This window comes from Pristis pectinata, chromosome 10 (genome assembly GCF_009764475.1).
Source record: "Pristis pectinata isolate sPriPec2 chromosome 10, sPriPec2.1.pri, whole genome shotgun sequence".
Taxonomy (NCBI): domain Eukaryota; kingdom Metazoa; phylum Chordata; class Chondrichthyes; order Rhinopristiformes; family Pristidae; genus Pristis; species Pristis pectinata.
In genome coordinates this window covers 59,929,306-59,943,072 of record NC_067414.1, presented here as the reverse complement: position 1 = coordinate 59,943,072, position 13,767 = coordinate 59,929,306, and the positions used below count along the sequence as shown (strand labels likewise).

Here is a 13,767-nt window from a genome sequence, read left to right as displayed (position 1 = left end):
TTTGAGACGTCAGTCTCAGCATCTAGATTTTGTAGAACATCACAAATCACATCCCACCCCCAAGGCACATTCCAATGCATCAGTCACTTTGTGACATTTCTCTATATATTTATCGGGATATTAATGAATACTACTTATCTATTACACCAGATTATAAATCTCCTGGAGGAGGAACTACTTCCTCTTGTGGAATGGATACAAGAGGTTTGTAAAAAGCGTAAACAACCAGTGATTTGTATCAAGCAGAGGAAAGTAGCAAAAATATGTACAGAAACATACACAAGATCAATAGAATGTATACCAATAGGGTATGATCAAAATTACTGTGTTCAGATAGCAAGGAACAAATTTATATCATGCCTTCCATGGCCTGAGATCATCCTAGAGTACTTCACAGCCAATGAATTTTGTTTTTGATGCTGAAGTTTGAAATAACAAATCTCTTGACTGGCAGAGATTAAAGTAATCACATTCTGAACTTGGAATTGGATTGTGAACAGCAGAATCATTCGTTGGGAATTGCAATGCATTTGCATGCACATGAACCCTGGCAACTAGTGTACACCAATGGACTGAAAACTAAGCACTCAAATCTATATCCATGCAATATGCCACCTCAACACCTGGAGCAGCTGGCACTGACATAAGATTATTGTTTTCTGTCCAGTGATTTCTGACAGAAACAGAAAATAATCTGCCACCCTTTTATTCAAAGACTATGTAACAGGTATTGTGCTTAAAATTATCTTGCATTCCTGGTTGTTTCTGAGTTCTGGGATAAACATGAATATAATGTTGATGGGCATTTTGAATTAATTGGGAAATATAAAGATACACATGATCTAGTCCTCCGAAGTTCATCCAGTCATTCATTTTCTGCTCAATTATTCAACTCTCTATCATTCTTATCAATCAATGTTTAAGGTGAGTGCCTAAAGTACAGCAATATATAGTTTTCAAAGTTACCTCAAAATCAAAAAAAAAATAGATACATGACTTTAACCTTTAATGCAGAATGAACCTATTTGACCCTTCAGTGCTCATAATTTCCTTCCAAGTTTTGAACAGCACCATTTTTTGATACGTAGGACTCGAAAACTGGATAGAGCTTATCATCACCAAGATCTAACATGCCCAGCAAATAATACATACCCATCAATCATATAAAAAAAATACGGTCAGCTGCAGGCACAAAGCATGCTAGGAGCTATAAACTACGATACGACTGTGTCTATTCAGGTTAGAATAATGGGTCTCTGAATCTCAATGAATAAAAGTTACAGGCTTCTGAGACAAGCACAGGCCTCCACAAGAAATGCTACAGACATTCTAAGCACAGAATTCTATCAATCATTTCCTTGTAAATTTATTCATTCATTCAATATTATATCCTAGGCTTGACAGAGAACGAAACATTGAAGTCAAAAAGGGTTCTTGAAAAAATATTCTGAGTCATTGGCTTGCCACCTTTATTACTGATGGCTTTGGCTGTATTTATAGATTTTTAGTTTATTTTGTTAGAAGCTTATATAGCCATTTTAGTTACAGTTGATAAATGCATTTGTTAACCATGAATTAAATTATAAACATGATTTTTGAGCCGATCAGATGCACATATGATGCAAACAACCACATAAAATTGTATGATGCTAAAATACAATGAAGAGATAGATCAAGCACCTTATTTCAACATATGGATACACATTTTTGCAAGAATAAAACAAAAATGTTCCATTTTTGCTTGCTTCTTCACAACATGTCAATTTTAACAGGACAGTTAAAATCATAATCACATCTTTTTAGTCAGTAATTACAAACTGAGGAATAAGTTTACAATTAATAACGTCTGGCATTAATTTTGATTTTGTTGATTTTTTTTACTGATTTAAAAGCAATGCTACACGATGCCTGGTCTTGGATAATTATTAGTCACTCATGACTTCAAGGTACAAAATTTAAATGCAGATTTTTTTTCCATAAGTAATTTATAGACTTCTCCATTATAATAGTTGCCAGCTTACCAGAAACTTGCAGAACAATGATGAGTTTGGATGATGTTACAAACTGTGGCACTATAGTTTGAGCAATGGTAAGTATTTCTTATGCTGATTAAATTGTAAATATTCATGTTGAGAATAGTCCTATGGAATTTAACTGAGGCATGAAATAATGAGCACAAACTGAAGGGAGGTGATATCATGAATGGTAATCTTAATGGGATAGAATTCACATTGCTCATTTGAAATTAATTGTGATAATCTAAGTGAAATTATAACATGCGACTCCCAACAGAATCTTTGGTGACTTATATGTTGCAGCTCAGTTCTGACTGATGAAATATTTTACGTGTTCTATTATACCAGATTGGAAAACGTATGCTTATTTATCCATTGGAGTAGCTAGTAAAGCAAGATACATGTGAAAGAGTTACATGTACTGGACCAAAATGCTAAAATGATATGTTAATTCTACGAACAGCAGCATAAGCGGCCAGTTGATTACTTTGTTGCTGACTATACTAAATAACTTAAGAATTTCCAAAAACTTAGTTCATGCATGAACATACTGTCATTATAGATCCCACATCAAGCCTGAAAAGTCTTCAAGATACGTGAAGTCAATAATGTCAAAATAATTATGGTTTGACAGAAACTATTGGTAATGTTACAACAACGTACATTAAGAAGTGTAAGTAAGGTTAAGTAATTTAGTAAATGACCATGAGGAGAAATTTAGATGCATGGGCAGGTGAATCAAAGTACTCCAAACCAAATCAAACAGATCAATGAATATGATAGTGCAATATCCTCTCTGGCAAAAACTTTGTAAATAACCCATGAACACCTGGATGGTATTGCAGGCAACTTTATTACCTGTCCATGACCACATCATCTGACAGCAACCTTTTTGCAGACAACTTTGACTTACTCCAAATTGGATAACAAAAAGATATTTTGCATTTTGTAAACAAAAACATGACTTTCCAGTAACAATTTTAATTAATGAATGAAATAAACTTGCACTCCAAAGTCTTTCACAGCCAATGAAGTAATTATGGTATATAAATAAAAGCAAAATCAAATTGAACAAAATTCCACAAACAGCAAGAATAATAATGATCAGAGGAGAATGATCAGATAATCTGTTTCTGTCACATTGTATGAGCGATAAATGTTTGATAACTCCCCAGCTTTTCCCCTTTTTTGTAACAGAGTCATTCTGAATGTTATTGGCTAAGTGCAAGATAATTATTACATTTATATTCTTCAATTCAATCTTGTACATTAACTTAGTGGCCCAGAATTAACAATTGACTAGTCAGTTATGACAATAAAGTTTTTAAACATTTGAGTATAGTTTTGTTTTAGGTGGTCGTTATAATGTCTTCAAGAAACACCACTTGAGCTGATCAATAAACTCTTTTTCTTGTTGGTTCTTTCTTAAAATTAAAAGTAACGTGATACAAGTCAAAGTGGTCCAAGGGCATATGAGGTCAAGCTTAACATTAAATTTAGTGGTCAACCTGATGCATTTGACACTAGGTTGCTGGTTGCCAGGAAGATATGGTCAACATGCTGGGTGAGACAAACTGCTAATTGGCACCACTGGAGAACCCTACTGCACGATATATTACGTATATATATAAAATTTAAGGTGATGGACCTGCCAAAGTCACGTTATAGTTGAATAGTTAATAATGTTATCTGGAAAATTAAAATGTCCAAGTAAAATCAAATACTGAAATGTATTTGCTATTTACATGGTATAATTGTTTCACTCTATCTTTCTGGCACTACAAAGTGTTTCAATTTTCAGATTACATTCATCAAAATCCACATTATTTCATAGCCACAGGCTGCAAGTTTCATTTTTTCTGTTATCCTTCACTCTGCACAAGTGTGGCTTCAATGCAAGGTAGCAAAATCACAACTCAGAACAAGTGAACTGAAATTGTTGTAAAAATTAAGTCTTTTAGTTAGCAGGTGTGAAAGAATAAATTTCCAAGAAGGCCTAACTATAAAGTGCTTTTATGAAAATTCAAAAAGACATAAATCCAAGAGAGATAAAGTTTTGAATATTATGTTCTGGTACAATTTCTATCTATATTCTATTCATTGTTCCAAACAATGCTATTTTACTTCACTGGCATCAGAAATACATCACATCAATGAAACATTATTCTTACAGAGAATTAACAAACAATTCAGTTGCTAGGATTAACACAACCTGAAGCACCAAATAAACATGCAACAACTAGAACTTTCACTGAAGCTCCTTGTTACAAGCGAGCACAAATACATCAGTACTGTTAAATTCAAAATAACACCAAATTTATGCAAAATCAGTGCAGCATCTGTGTGACTTTACACCTGTTTCTTTACTGGTAGGAACTCAAATGCATTTCCTAATGCAAAGCAACTCCAAACAAGCATGGAATATGTATGACTTTAACAAAACCCCCATGTTACTAATAACAAAGTGAATGTCCATTAATCATAATGTAGGACAATCCAAATATCTTTAATGCACATATGCACAGGTGAAAATACTGGACATTGTCAGCAAAATTAAACTACCAACATATAACAAGAATTATTGAGATTCTACAAGATTCCAAATGCAGTAGCCATTTCATTGTGCAGTGATATGTTACTTTCAGTATAATTTCAATTTTTTTAAAAATTACTTCTAGAATTTAACAGTAAACTTTAAAAGAATTTGTAATTGTATCCAATCTCTTTGTTTTATTGTGGTAGAGCACTAGAAGGAATGACATTTCACTGCCCTGATCATCTGCCTTTGTATCACAATGGCTGCATCTGTGTTGAATAACTTGCATATTAAATTATTTCCCAGAAGGGTTGATTCAGTGAAGGTGGCACAAAATAAAACAGCTTATTTTGACAGTTATCAGTCATTTCTAACATTTTTGAAATAAAGAGCAACATTTTAATTCTATGTAATATGGGACTGTGATAAAGATGGGAACAGCAACAGCTGTGATTGTAATGTCACAATAGCAGCAGCAATTGAGCTAATGCACATGCATTTGTGTTGATAAGCATTGTGCGTAAGATAGATGATTCCTTTATGGTAAGCAGGATGAGAACGACGAAGGGGCATGATTGAAGGCATATATTTACAAAAAGAATTATAGTCCTACAAAATGCAAACAGAGCGAGTTCAAAGAGTCAGAGAGAGAGAGAGAGAGACAGAGAGTGAGAGTGAGAGTGAGAGTGAGAGTGAGAGTGAGAGTGAGAGAGAAAAAACAAGGACAACCTGTAAAGGGAGTCAGAAGGAGTAACATGGATGAACAGACAAACCAGGGTCAGTCAGCGAATTGCAAGAATCAAAGAAATTGAGACAATCAGGCAGAGAATAGAGACAGCATATTAATGTAGCGAGTGGAGCAACACCTCACTATGGATGGGGATTCTTCCACTATATTCAATATTAAACCTTTGGATTAAGGCAAATTCCACAGAGGTGATAAAAATAATCAATATGTACAGTTCTCTAAAAAATTTACTCGTATTTTCCTGCAGAGTTTGTCAAAAAAAGTTAAACATTTAGTTCCTTTGTAGAGTCATACTGAATAGATATTCTATAAGTTGAGTCATGGCAAGGAATCTCAGATACTAGTTATCTTATTTTTCAGTCTTAACTGTTAATAATGATTTCCACTTACAGTTAGACAAAAGGGTCAATTAAGCACAAAGCAGATATACTAGCAACTTCAAAAGGTATCCATTTCTACTGTCACTTTTTCATGGCTTTAGCTGATGTAATTATAAGCAAAAGGGAAGGACATAATTGAACTTAAAATTTTTTAAAACTTTACAAAGAGTTTATTTAAAGTATATACATACCATTAAAGCTTGCCCAAGAAACATGCGGCTTTTGGGCCAAGATATGTGACACAGAGGGAAGACTTACTCTGGCATCTATCAATACTCACAGTGAGCTTCCAATTAAGTGCAGGATAACAAGAGATATAGAGCTGAAATAAGACATTTCTGAACATGGGAGGGAAAGAAAAATCAGAGAGTATGATGACCCATGTCAATCTTACTTACCTCCCAGTGGCTGGATTTGGATCATCACCACCTAAAGTGATTACTTATGGTGCAGGGACATTTAAGAGAGATGAGAAGTGACCGAAAATCACTTTTTTTCATTACTGCTTAATGATGATTCTCATTTGACAGTTTTTTTTCAAAAAAAGGGCAACAAGAATTCACTCATAATAAAGGCCTAGGACTATTAGCTATTCAAACCACTATCAGGAGTTATTTATTGTACTCCATCCTTATTTACTGAACTGAACACCTCCTGAAAGTGAAACTCATTTTGAGAGGTTTGAAATTCTTGGTGTTTACTCACTCTTACATAAGCCAACTTTTTTTGTTGACTAATTGCAGAATAATTCTGGCATGGGTAAACCTGACTTTATGGTAACAGAAGCAACTCAAAAGATAGCAATCTGGGGGAATTAAAGACAGTTCTCAACTAATCTGGGAAAATATAGTGTTTTGATTTCTTGTTCTAAAGTTACCCTTTGACTTTAGGAACCAGATTTATGTAATAACAACTGCAATTTTCACCCTATATTGCTTACATTCCAACCTCAAGAGCAAGGGCGATTGTTAAGCAATTCCCATCGTCCACTGAGTTACCCTTGAGTTTAATATTTCCAAAGCATGGTTTCTTGAGAGAGTTTTAACAACCTACATTCAAAGAATCAATGATTTCAAGGCCAGTCAGTCGTCCAATAAAATGGAAAGAAAATGGGGACGGTCTTCAGTTCGACCTGACACCCTCCATCAGTCCCATAACAAACCAGCTGATCTAATGCAGTGGTGAGTGCCCATCAACTGAAAAGCCCCAAGTGTCCTTGGCACTGCCATCAGGGACCTACCTCGCTGCAGAAAGAGGAGGTGATTGGTCCGTGAACTGGATGCACTCACCGCCTTCCCTTTGGTCTTGTGGAACTTGACCTTGATGCCAACCCAAGGCAGCGCACTGGTGTGGAGATACTGCTCCCGCCCCGGGGAGCTGCGCGCCCGCCCTGCCGCCGCGCTGGGGGGGGGGGGCTACCCAGGCAGGCGGCCGTGGAGGGAGGGGGCCACAGGGCCCCTCCGCCCCCGTGAGTGCAAAGAGTTCAAACTTGGGGCTGACTTTTTTTTTCCGCCAGCGCTATGCGACAATCCCAGAATGCAACGCCTGGTAGGTCGGCACTATCACTAACACCCCCCCCCCCCCCAAAAAAAATATAAGGCCAAGGTGCATTCAGCAAGATCCCAGCCCCGAGGTAGGGCGGGAATTCAGTGGGAAAGTCAGAAAGGAAAAGAGACGAGCGGATTTCTCCCGAACGTGGCCGAGAGTTGGCGGAGATCGGACCCGGTCCTGCCGACCTGCACCAACCCGGTGACGGGAACAACAAAGAAATACAAAGAATAAAGTGCAAAGTGCTAAAATCTTAAGGGGTCATTTCTTACCATCTGTGTCTCAACTCCTTCTTCCGGGGCAGGGTTTGTGTTGGTATTGGACGGCATCATGGGATCAGATTTAATAGATGGCTATATTTTATATGGAATAAAGCGGAGAAGTGCCTTCTGTCCTTCAGCTTTCCCTTGTCTGCAAAAAAATCAAAACAGAAAGGAAGCAAAATGATGATTTTGGAAAAGTCAAAGCAAGACTCGATTTCTTAGTGTCTTCAATTATTTTAGCAGTCCGTGGCTCTTGCCACCTTAGCGAAAATGATAGCCGTTCCAGGCAGTGGCGCTCAGTTAGGAGCTGGACAGTTGTTGACAACCATTTTTTTCTATTAAGCATCGTACAGATCGTCAGTAAACGTCAGGCCGTCCACAGTTGGACAACTGGCCGGACATTATTGTCGTATATGTCTCCCCTTGGAAAAAAAAGTCCGTAACAGATCACTATCACATTGAATGAGTTTCCCCCCTCTCCTCTCTTTCTCTCTCTGTTATAACATGGCGGTTTTGACATGGTGCCAAAATGCGCATTTTGTTGCTTTACTCGCTTTGGCCAGAGGAGTGAGGGACCCTTTTCAAATTAAAATGCATCTTTTTTTTAATTTTATTAGCAGCGTTTCATTCTCACGTTCTGCTTGGTCAGCATTTTCCATTTTCCTCTCATCTTTGTCAAGCTTGTCAGCAACACTTCAAATCAGCACAGATTCCCTGCTTTCTACACCTCACTGGCAAGAATCCCCCGTCCAACATTTTTTATATATCTCTCTCGCTCGATCGGAAACTAGTCTTCAAATATGTGGGAACAATTGAATATATAACAAAGTCGAATGATACTCTCAGATCTCCTTGAAATATCCGGTGTTCCTATCGTATTGTGTGTTACGTATTACATTACTGGATTAAGTGTTTTCCAAAATGATTCGGCTTTTTGTGTTGATCCGTGCAATTCAAAAGAACAGCCCGAATAAAACTGGCCACAGCTGTGGGTTGGCATGTCTAAAGTAAAATAATTTGATTGAAATTGAAATAGAAACCAACATTTCTTAACATGTAAATAAATAAAGCCCCATAGTTAACACAGAGAACAAAAATAAGAATACAAGCTGTTTCCTCGAAACACCGAGTTGTGATCTGATTGATAATTAGAGCTTTGGTCTGTGTTTTGACTCAGAAACGGTGACCTCAGCTTGTCTGACTGTACTATAACTGATTACTGTGTATCAGTGTTACAATAATAGAAACGATGGAGGATGAGGGAAAAAATAACGCCCCGTCAAAATAATGGACTGAGCACCTGTTGCTATGGAAAATCCTACATGCATTTGCCATGTGTGATGTTGTACTTGGCAGTGAGAAAGATTTTCTGGAGCCTTCCATTGCTTTTTTCCCGTCCTTCATCTAGAATCATTGGGAATAGCTCGCTAACATGGCGTCTGCTGACTTTAAACTTCAGGTTAACCTTCATAGACCGTTTCAGTGCAAATAACGACATAAGGGTTCATTTACATCATGACATTCCCAAAATTATTCAGATGACCCTTTTATGCAGGTCATTTGCAGTTAACTGCATCAAACAGATCAATCTCCGTGTTAACAGAACAAACTATATATTATACAATTACAAGAAATTTATCCACTTTCACTAAAATGTATTAACTTTAAAAGTAAATAAAAGGAAAAATCCCAGAATCCTGACGCCCACAAAAATGGGATACACCGAAGCTATTAGGGCTTGCTTATGTAATGTACGTAGCAACTGCTACTTTGTTGCAGATCAAAGTGACATTATGGAAACAAAATATAAAACACGCACTGACATGTTTAGCGGGGACAGATATTTGCATGTGAATGTGTATAAGCATATAGCATGTATTTTTTTTATCAGCAACCATTACCCCCACCCACCCCCAACACACACCCAGCACCACCACCCAGGTTTGCGTGCAGGTGGGGCAAGGTACGTCCACCGTGATTCCACTCGCGCAACAATAATCCTCGGAGATCATTATTATTGCTCTGAAATAAAACACAATTCTCCAAATGGGCTGCGCTGCTTGAGAATCTGATGCCATTTTGGTCAGACGGCGCTGTTAGAAAGCGAGCAGTAGATGTGCCAGAGACCGACCATAGAAGTGGAGTTTGGAAGACAGCCAAGCTTCAGATGATAAACTGGCTTTAGCTGCAGTGAATACTAACACGTACCAAGGCTTAGCTACATTTTTGTTCGATGCAAGCCTTTAAAAAAAATCACACACACGGACTCGACCAGATTACACTGAACGAGTATTTCTGGTCTCGGACACTTCCTCCGTTTAATCGGGGAACGCAGTTCCTCCCGATTCAAACCTCCCAAGTTCACGGTGAAAGTGAACAATCGTTAAAATATACAGGAGGACACATCTGCAGAGAGCTCTGATGGAACCTCTACCCCCACCCCAACCCCCATTAAAAGGAAAAACATCACCATCTTTTACTGCTTCTTGGTTTACAATCGCCTTCGAAAAGTTGAAGATCGGTAAATATATTGATTAGCTGATGAGTTTAATAGTGATCGGAGTGTAAATTACCCGTTGCCAATCCAGGCCTGGACCTTTTCCCTCGGCTGCTTCTTCCAGCGTCCTCCCCAGCCGGCGCGGCCTCCTTGAGGTCCCCTACACTTACTGCAGAGTCCTACCGGGTAGAGCCCGGCTTCCGCGCAGTCCTAAAGCCCGACCTACTCAACGCTGCACTCTCACTCTTCCATCCCTTGACCTCGAGATCAGTAAACAAATACCCCAACCTTGGCAATGTCAACTCCTAAAATGACTGAAAATTCATTAGCTAACATGTGTCCGGTTTACCCCCATATTATTTTAAATTAATGGTATATTCTGAATATTCTACCTCCTACTCAATTTCTTTGATAATACTCATGGACCAATTAAAACTTTTAAAATTCTAATTTCCATCCTGTCTCCACGGACAAAGTAAGCTAAAGTCACTAACTCATTTTTCAATGCAATGAAACCCCTATTATAGATTCGTGAAGGTCAACAATAAATTCTACTTACCGATACTGTACTTAATTTGTTCTGAAGTCTATCACTAAACTCGCATAGTGGAGCTCTAGCTGGAGTCAAAAGATTGACTCAATATTTAAAAGCACTTTTTAAACTTGTCATTTCTTTTTTAAAAATAATTAATTCTCTTCAACAATGTGCCAATTCTCCAATGTGATTTTTTTCTGCTAACAACTCCAAAGAGAATATTTGCTGCTGCTGCCTTCAGGAAGGCCGTATTTCAAAACAAGCGGATAAACATCAGAGGGTGTTTTACCATACCAATTGGCGTATTATTACGAAGGTTCTTCTTCAGCACACTAACCAATCCAACTGTTCTAATTCTTACCTAAATCAGAAGCTACCATGTGGAAACTGGAATCTAAATCACAAATACATTTCATGATAATGTGTATTTCCTGCTCAAGGGTATTAATTACCAGAACGTTGATAAAATGAGCCATTACACTTGCCATATGATTTCAAACTAGAATATTAATTAGTTTTCAAACATCTGGCTAAAATATCTTAATATCAGAATGTAGATTAGTTACATTATATATTTTAGTATTTAATAGTATTTATTGATCTTTACATTGACCAATATGTTGCTGATAACAGTCTTCATAGTCAATTGGCTTTCAAGTGTTTGTGCAATAACTACCACATTTCGCATTTAAACTGAAATCTGAGTTAATATGTTACATTGCTAAACAAAGACATATTGGGGTTGTCGTATGTTTTGGCTGAAATCGTTTTCTCCCAGAATTATATAAAAAAAAGTGTCAATAAAGGGTTGTCATTGAATTGGTCGTTCTTAAAAAATTCCGTCCAACCCTGAGGATAAGGTCTTGAGATGCTTCGTAATGCCTGCAAAAGGAAATCTAGAAACCTTTACCCCAGTTATCCCTAAAATATGCAATTTGTTTTGAGACCAGCTTAGAAGAAAACCAGCCGGGTGACAGACCTGGTCTGAATATCCACCCTGAATCCAAGGGTTACTCTTGCACAAGTGTCTGCCAAGAGCGAGATTATCATTCTGAAATAATATAATTTCAGATTACGGGGAGTTTACCGTTCCACATTTTAACCGCTGGTCCTAGTTCTGGGTAAAATGTCTGACATTATGACTAGACTCTGTCTCCTTGTATTGCAACATGAAGAAAGTATTTCCAAGTTTTCAAACATGGAAACTTAACAGCTGTGATTTTTATTTTAGATACATATACCGCAAGGGAGTGAGTTTCAGATATCGCAATATTGAAGTCCATACTTCATTCAAATAACGGTTATTCAAATCATACCTCGGAGTAAGTATCAAATAAAAACAATGTCATTAAGATGTGTAACAACACTCCGTTCGTTATTATATTTATTGTTAATTATGTTTTTTTTCAAATAACCTTTGTTTAGTAGAGCATAATGTTCTGAAATTCTATCTGCAGGAACTGTACGCAAATCAGATAAAAATAACATACATGTTCATAAATATTCATAGCTCCACAACGCGTATTCAATAAATACCTGGGTTTACAACCGTTGTATACATGTTCATAGGCCTTTTCACCAGGATGTTATATTTTTTATAACCGGTCTCAAAAACTTTCAAGGTAACTATCATACCATTTCTCAGAGATAACTAATGTAAAGATCTGTATCTTCCCTTCAAGTGTCAGGAAACAATCCAAGATTTTGTTTTCATCTGGAGGGTTTGATGATGATACCAATTATCGATATACATATATTCAGAACTGCAGTAATCTGGGGTAGGGCTTTAACGTACAAAGTCAACACCCCAAAACATGCATGTGCAGGTGATCAAAGATAATGATTCACATACTTTTATTTACAATACTGCAAACTTGCTTATTTACCCCTTGATACCTGAGAGGGGATGCCGGTATTTTGAAAGTTGGAAGAAATCTGCTCCAACATGCTTGAAAAGGCAACAAACAGGTACATAATACATGCGCGTTTGATTTAACGTTTGAGTAGTTTGATATTTAACAAGATAGTCAAAACATAATTAATCATGTTTAGAATTGCCTTTTTATTTGAATAATGTATCTTTAATTGCTTTGCACTTCGGATTGGTTTCAAAAAGTTGCTCATAATCAATGTTGCGCACAACAGATGAACCAAACCAGTGCTTATTTTGGGAACTATACATCTTGTGATTTGGCAATTTCCATCTCAACATCGTCGGCAATTTGCTATCAATCTGCATAAATATAGATCAGAGTGCGATTAATCCTATCTGGCCCGCAAATAAAGCGAAACCCGTTATTCAAAATTGTGACGTCAAGATGCATTCCACGACTTTAATTACAATGTTTATCGAAGTTAGGGGGCGCTAAAGTACATGACGTGGTCGCCATATATCTGAATATCAATCCCCAGAAGGGCACCCTAGAGAGCTCATTAAAATTAGGTCATGGTCAAACAGTGGCCCATCTTGAATGGTTATAAGTTGGAAACAACTTCCTGCAAAATATTATTTACATCAAATGTATTGGCCTCCCCGATTAATGGTTTACACTTCATGGCAAAATTGCACTCGAAAGTATCGATTTAATTTCCATTCGAGCTTCCAGACTGAAACCAGGTACAGACTACCAACCATGCCTTGTTTTTAGTACCATGCGGTCGGGCAGAGGCTGAATTGTCTGCTCTTACTTGCCTCTTAGGTCACTTCCACGTAAAAGGGCAAACTCCGCTTTCACACAAAAACTCAACCGCGAACATCGCAATCTTTGATTTGTTTCTATGCACTCTTAACATTTGGTCGGATAAACATTTGGTCACTCGGCCATAACCATGAAAATGCATAAATGCCAAATGACTCCTGTTGCATAACTGACATTCCTATCAAAAACCCAACTGAAGATTCTAACGCTTTTTTTCACACATACAACTAAAACTTAACCGCGTGCAGCGAATACAATCGCCACACGAAAAAATGAATGCAGCCAGTTGACTGGAGATCCTGGACTAATTCACCCTTTACCGCCGTCCCTCCCACTCCCCACCATCCCCCATAAAAGGCCAAGGTCAGGTGCTGTTAACTCACTTTAGGGTGGGAAGTAAAGAGCAACGTTAAACTTCTGGACAACCACTGGTGACAAGATTAGCTCAAGAATATGTTCTTAAAATGAAGGCGGGCGTGTTAACTTTAAACAGCTGGTTCACAAAAACGATGTCATAATTTCCCCTCTTTCTGCAATGAAAAAATA

At 37.5% G+C, this 13,767-nt stretch overlaps 1 protein-coding gene across 11 annotated transcripts in view; it reads right to left on the bottom strand.

The window, feature by feature from the left end:
• Positions 1-10,209, bottom strand: part of LOC127574754 (DNA (cytosine-5)-methyltransferase 3A-like) — a 416,558-nt gene extending 406,349 nt beyond the window's left edge. For 10 of the 11 annotated variants that reach the window (XM_052024036.1, XM_052024037.1, XM_052024038.1 and 7 more), the window contains exons 1-2: positions 10,064-10,209; positions 7,500-7,638 (exon numbers count right to left, since the gene is read on the bottom strand). In XM_052024036.1, the coding sequence (XP_051879996.1) occupies positions 7,500-7,559 (60 nt within the window). In that variant the 5' untranslated portion in view covers positions 7,560-7,638; positions 10,064-10,209. Of the gene's footprint in view, positions 1-7,499; positions 7,639-10,063 lie in introns of those variants that run through there. The other variant, XM_052024047.1, reaches the window with a different exon arrangement.
• Between the last annotated feature and the right edge of the window lie 3,558 nt (positions 10,210-13,767).